Consider the following 5,906-nt stretch of genomic DNA (forward strand, 5'->3'; position numbering starts at 1 on the left):
AGGCGCATGTGCAGCTCCACGCGGAAGGGCCCCAGCTCATCCTGCAGGTCATCTGCATCTTCAGGATAAGTGAGTGGGAGGCACAGCTGCAGCACTGGTCTGTCTGCAGTCTCTTGCCACTTTTCATCATCTTCCTTTTTAGCCGCCAAAACTGCCGACTTCAGGCCCAGCATCAGACGTAGGGGCAACAGACTTGCACAGCTCCTTCTATTGCCTGTGGCCTAATTCCCATAATAAATCCCGTATGTCACTCATAGTGGGTCGACTTCTCTGACCGTACCCTAGTAGAGACAGTCATTCAGGTGTTGCATGGGTCAGAGGAAGTCAACCCAGGTACTGCTGGGGAAACTACATCCCGTTCTGCTTCCCAAAGTATAGTAACAGACTTCTTGAGAAACAGATCCTTGGCCAAGGTGGTTGGACAGCACATTGCCAAATCGAGGCAAAAATAAAGGGGTCTGTCCTCACTGCAGCATAGCTTTCCTCTCATGCTCCCTGCCATCTCTGCTTTTAGTACCTCCAAAGAAGACAGAATCCTGCTAGTCGCTTAACGATGGTGACCATGTCGCACAGTATAACCGGATAGCCAGATGGAGCGGTTTTCAAACATTTGGATAAATCTCACAGCACTAGTCAGAAAGTGATAAAACTGGGTTTGAGGTTTTTTTGTACCTGTGGCTGGACCACGCAGGCCACTTTCTCAATAGTTGATCATTCCATTGTTTTTGTTGTATGAGAGAGACCTCCAGACCTACTCACATCAGAGCTTTGGTTTCTGCCCATTCATTCTGAGCCTTTCATGCACAGTTAATTCACATTCGCTCATTCCACAAATGGATCCGTGCTAGGTGCTAGCTAGGCCGTAACTGTGAACAAAGCTAAATAGTCTGTTTCATGGATGCTTACATTTTATTTGAAGAGAGAGACATCAAACAACTAATTGCACGTATTTGATTTTAACTGTGGTAAGTCCAACAAGGGAGAAGTATCGAGTGGTAAGAGTGTCTGACTGGCAGATCTGACCTGCTTTAGGAGTCAGCTGCTAAGAGGCTGGTAGGGCAGTGGGCAGAGTCTGGCTAACGGTTCAGTGGTACCTGGCTTGACATCCAGACGTGGGACAGGGGTGTGCATGTCCCACAGGGCCCACGGTTAACATCCTCATGTTTCCAAGAAGACCAGATAAGTCTGAGTAGCCCCTGCCCTGCCTACTGCACACCCCTCAGCTTCAGGCACCACGTCAGCAGCCCAGTACCCGTAGATGGTGGCTTCTGACCATGACTTCCGAGAGGACCAGGTGCAGCCAACTGCCTCATTTCCTGACACATGGCAAGAGAAGAGTGTTTCAGGACATCTCTTTCCACAAGGAAATTCACATATTCGGCTTGAGAAGGAGTAGCTTCTTGCATCAGAAGAGAAGAGAGGAAGCCTCTAGGGAAAAAGAGACTGCATCTGAAATAAATTTCTCAAGAAACATGATTCTCCTTTTTAGAAAAAGTTCATAGTGACAGCGTTTCAGCTTATCCTCTGGGTTCTCCCATCAGCCCTTGTTCCTCCCCTCACCCTTCCCCAGGTCTGACCAGATTTCTCCTTGTCAGTAATGGCAGCAGCTGACACGTCTCCCAGCTTTCCATCAGAGATGGGGTGATTTAGTTCCCTCGGCAGTGCGGTCTCCTCAGAGCTAATCTGCAACCACATGTACCCAGGGACACAAGGGAGGGGGTTAACTGGCTCCTTCCAGCTAAGTGAAGGAAGGAGAGGAGCCTGGGCACAGGCCTGGGGAGGTATGCACAACATATCTGTAAGCAGCTTTGCACTTCCCGAGGTGAGCATGTCATTAAGCAGGTAGGTGCGTCTGGCTTTTTAACACTTGTCGTTAATTGCTCTGACTTTTTCCGCCTTCTTTCTTCTGGCCTTGTGCTCCTAATATGTAATCTTATAGCTGTTTTATTTTTTGTTTTGTTTTGTTTTTTTTTTAAATGGCTGGCACTTCAAAACCACTTTGTGCATGTTGATTAGACTTAGAACATTTGGGGGTTTTTGTTCATCTGAATCCAAGAATATGAATATATTTTATGTTTTGTTGTTTTGTTTAACTGTTCATTCCCTAGGCCTCCCAGTAACACTGGATGGAGGAGACGATACATTGACAGTGAAAAACAAGCTGAACCAGTTGTAGTTTTAGATCCTGTTTCCATATATAACCCCCAAACCAAAGACCAGGTTGCTGAAAAAGATCCAACTCGACACAAGGATGACGACGGCGAAATTAAACCAGAAGACAAAGAAGACAGCGTTGAAAAAATAAGAGACACAGACAGCTCCAACTGCTGATCTGTAAACCGGAAGGCTGATGTGTTTATAAGTCCTTTTCAATAAGCACATGATTAGCTTTGGTGTATTGGCAAGGGCTGTAGACATTCTGTTCTCGTCACTGTATTCAGAATACAGGTTCTTTTCTGGTGTCACTTTTGTAATAAGTAGTTCACCTATAAATATAAGTAAGCTGTTTAGCAAAAGACACATTCTATGTAGTGTTTTTTTTATCTCTGTAGGATAAAATTTTTTTCTAATTACTGAGTGTGACTTCTTTTAGAAGGTTACAAAAAAATTCAGGTGTTGATATCTTTTTAGGTATTGTGCATACCACTATTCAAATGTAATCCTGAAAATTTGCAGTGCTACGGATAATTGGGTAAACAGACCTGACCAACTTAAGGTGATTTAAAAAGCCCCAAAGAAGCTTTTTTTTTTTTTTTTTTTTTAAATCTGATCCTCTTGGTAGAGAAACTGCAGTAGCATGGACATTGTTAGGTACTGTGGCATACAAATTACTTTCTGAAAAATAACTGAGATAAACTTAAAATTCAGGAGCTGGCATCAAACCATAGTCGCAGAGTCAGTGTTAATTACACACATTGTTAACTGTGAGATGAAAAATACATGCTATTGATCATGTCCAAAGCCTCCCCAGGACTTTGGTGGCAGAAGTGAGGTGAAAGTCCAGTCCTTGAATTTACTAGAGCATTACCTTGGTAAACTATGTGCTCTGTGCTACAAGTTAACTGTTTTCTCATGTACCAGTGTGGCGTGAGTACCATATTTTATCACAGTTCTTATGTACAGTGAAAAACTGTGACAAGCACACAATATTCTTGCTTCGCTACTGTTCTACATTAGGCAGGTTTTTGTTTTGTGTTTTTTTTGTTTGTTTTTTTTTTAAGAAATTAAGTGGTAGTTAGTCTCTAAAAATACAATGTTTCAGTCTACCACAGTGAATAAATAGAAATGTAATCAGGGATTTAAAAAACTTATGCAGCTTTTCAAAGTTGATTGTTTCAAAATTGGTGTTTATTTAAAATAAGTGGTAATGTACTTGAATGCATTTTTTTATGACAATGATTCAGTAATGGTAATTTTACTATTAAAGAAAGTGAAAGGTTTCGTTTTGTTAGCATGGCTCAGCATGTAGCTGTCAGGTATTTCTCACCTAAGGGCAAAAGAAAATGATAGTAATAATTGCAGTATTTGTATTGTACTTTATTTTTGCACGTGTGCTAAGCATAGGCTTGAAGAGGTGGATAGGCAGGTAAATGTACTTCTTATATTTGGAGATAATTATCTTTCTGTAGGTTTGTTATGCTTGACTGTTTACATGTTCTTCCAGTGATGATTTTGCAGTTACTTATCAGTTTATTCCTGGGGGAATTAAACTGTAATGTTTTTCAAATGTAATCTTCCCTAATTGAATACTACTGCGATATGGTATACTAACTACAAACTGCATTAATTCACTTAAACAAGTTCTGTTATGCTGTGATTTGAACCCTCCTCACCACACTTATTAAAAAGCACCAACAGTTTCCCATTAAAGGTCAATTGTGGTTATTGACATTTTTGGTTTAGTTCCCCAAACCTGACGTTCTTTAATAAGAAAATTATGCGAGTTGATAGCTGTAGTAATTTTTAATAATCCACAAAATGGTTTATTTTGAGGCATTTCATTCCACGGTTTCTTCATGCTCTCCTCCTTCCTCTATCTGCCATCAGTCTGCTGTCACGTGTCAAACACATTTAGGAATATAAAGACATGTACTCTTTTCCATATTTCATCACACACATCAACAGAATAATACAGTTATAAAAGCACCGCCATTTCCAGGGTGAGAAGTGAGCCGCTTGGCGAGACGTGTGGGTTAGGCCAGGCAACAGTTTAGTTTGTAACTGGTATTTCGCGATTGTTGGCTGGGGGCGTGGCACGCGCTGATAGTCCGTCCGTCCAATCGCGACCTCCAAGATGAGGGGAGAGGTGGGGCACGCCCAAGTTCCATTAAGTCCAAGGGTCCCTCCATTAGGGCAAACAGCCCCGCGGGGCGCCTAGGGGCCCCCAGGGCGTCACAGGCTACCGCTGCACACCCCCGCCCCACCACAGCGGATTACAGTGTGAGCACTGTCTCTGGGATTTTGAAAGCGTTCTTGCCGTTTCTAAGCTGCTTACTTGCCTTCACCGCGATCACAAAGCATTTAAAATTAATTTGATAGGAATTTGATATAGGATTTTACTCACCTTTTCTGCCTACAGTTTTTCCCTTTTCAGTTTTTAGGAAGTTTTGCCCGTGCTGGGGCGCCATTGCCAATGAGCAGTCGGTTCGGCATGGGGAGACACAGGAAGACTGGTGCTTGTATCTTCGGGGTATGGTCTTAGCTATTTGGGCAAAAAATAATAATGGTCGCCCTACTTATACTACTTTAAAGTTGGAAGGAACTGCCATCTTTATATTTGTTTTCTCTAAGAAATTACTTATTCTTCCTTCCATTTGAAAATAGGAATTATATCTCGTCTGCTACAGAGTTTTGTAACTCATGTCGGTGCATTTTTTATTGTCAGTGAGGCAAAGGGAAATTTGTGCTCTTGTTATTAAAGAAAATATCTCTTTTTCTGAAAGAATAGGAATTTAATTAAAATTCTAGCCCCCTTTTGTGTCTGAGTCTCAAACTCTCACCCACAGTAGTTTCAGCAGTTGATCAGTTCGGTGGAAATGCTGATTGGCGGGGATCAAGCCGGGTGTCACCACCAGCCTTGTTTGGTCTGGGTAAAAGGATGGACATTTTGGCTCTGGCTACTTACCGGTAAATTATTCCTTAACAGTAAAATGTTTGTTGCAAATGGAGTAATACAGGTAAAGATTATTGTTAATTATCTTTCCATTTTTAGGCTGTTTGTCGGGTAAATGATAGTCCAAATCGCAGAATCTTAAAAACAAAGTTTGGATGATTTTTCTAAATGCACACTATGCATTTTTAATCCATTTCATCTTGGAACAACTTTAGGTTATACGGCAGTAAGTTGGGGAGCACGGCTGGCCGCCCACTGTCATCACTGGCCTTAGAAAGATCATCGAGTAGCCCTGACTTAAGGATTAGACTGAAGTTTCCCAGCCCGTCATTTCTTAACATGGATGATTACTAGTTTCTTTCATCTCTTTTACAGATAATACCTTACATATAAATACATACATTTTATATCTATCGTTTTCTATAACAAATTTAGACAACGAGAGAAAATAGGAACAGTGCTTATCACTTTAAGAAATTTAAATTAAAATGCTACCCTCCGTTTGGTGACCCTGATCTTCAGGTGAAGTAAAGGTGAATAGGCCATGCTCTGTGTTGAAAGGGCTGATCTGGTTGAGGTAATAAATCACCTCTTCGGTTAGTTTAGCTGTTAGCTTGGTTGTCCATTCTCGCCCTGGTTTCACTCATTTCACTGAAATTTGCTTCACAGTTCCAGGCCATACTCTCATATGATCCCCCACACTTCTGTGCGTGTTCATGTGCGTGCACGTACACGTGCAAAGGTTGCGTGAACACCCAGTCGCGTTTCTCGTGCCTTTAAAATGAATTTTCCT

General features: G+C 41.8%; 1 protein-coding gene across 2 annotated transcripts in view; it reads left to right on the top strand.

Annotated features, from left to right (window-relative positions):
- SHTN1 (shootin 1) overlaps positions 1-3,870 on the top strand; it is a 91,184-nt gene extending 87,314 nt beyond the window's left edge. For both annotated transcript variants that reach the window (XM_006920831.2, XM_006920832.3), the window contains one exon: positions 2,109-3,870. In XM_006920831.2, coding sequence (XP_006920893.1) covers positions 2,109-2,331 — 223 coding nt within the window. In that variant the 3' untranslated portion in view covers positions 2,332-3,870. The remainder of the gene's footprint in view (positions 1-2,108) is intronic.
- Positions 3,871-5,906: the final 2,036 nt, after the last annotated feature.

This window comes from Pteropus alecto, unplaced genomic scaffold (genome assembly GCF_000325575.1).
Source record: "Pteropus alecto unplaced genomic scaffold, ASM32557v1 scaffold177, whole genome shotgun sequence".
In the NCBI taxonomy this organism is placed as follows: domain Eukaryota; kingdom Metazoa; phylum Chordata; class Mammalia; order Chiroptera; family Pteropodidae; genus Pteropus; species Pteropus alecto.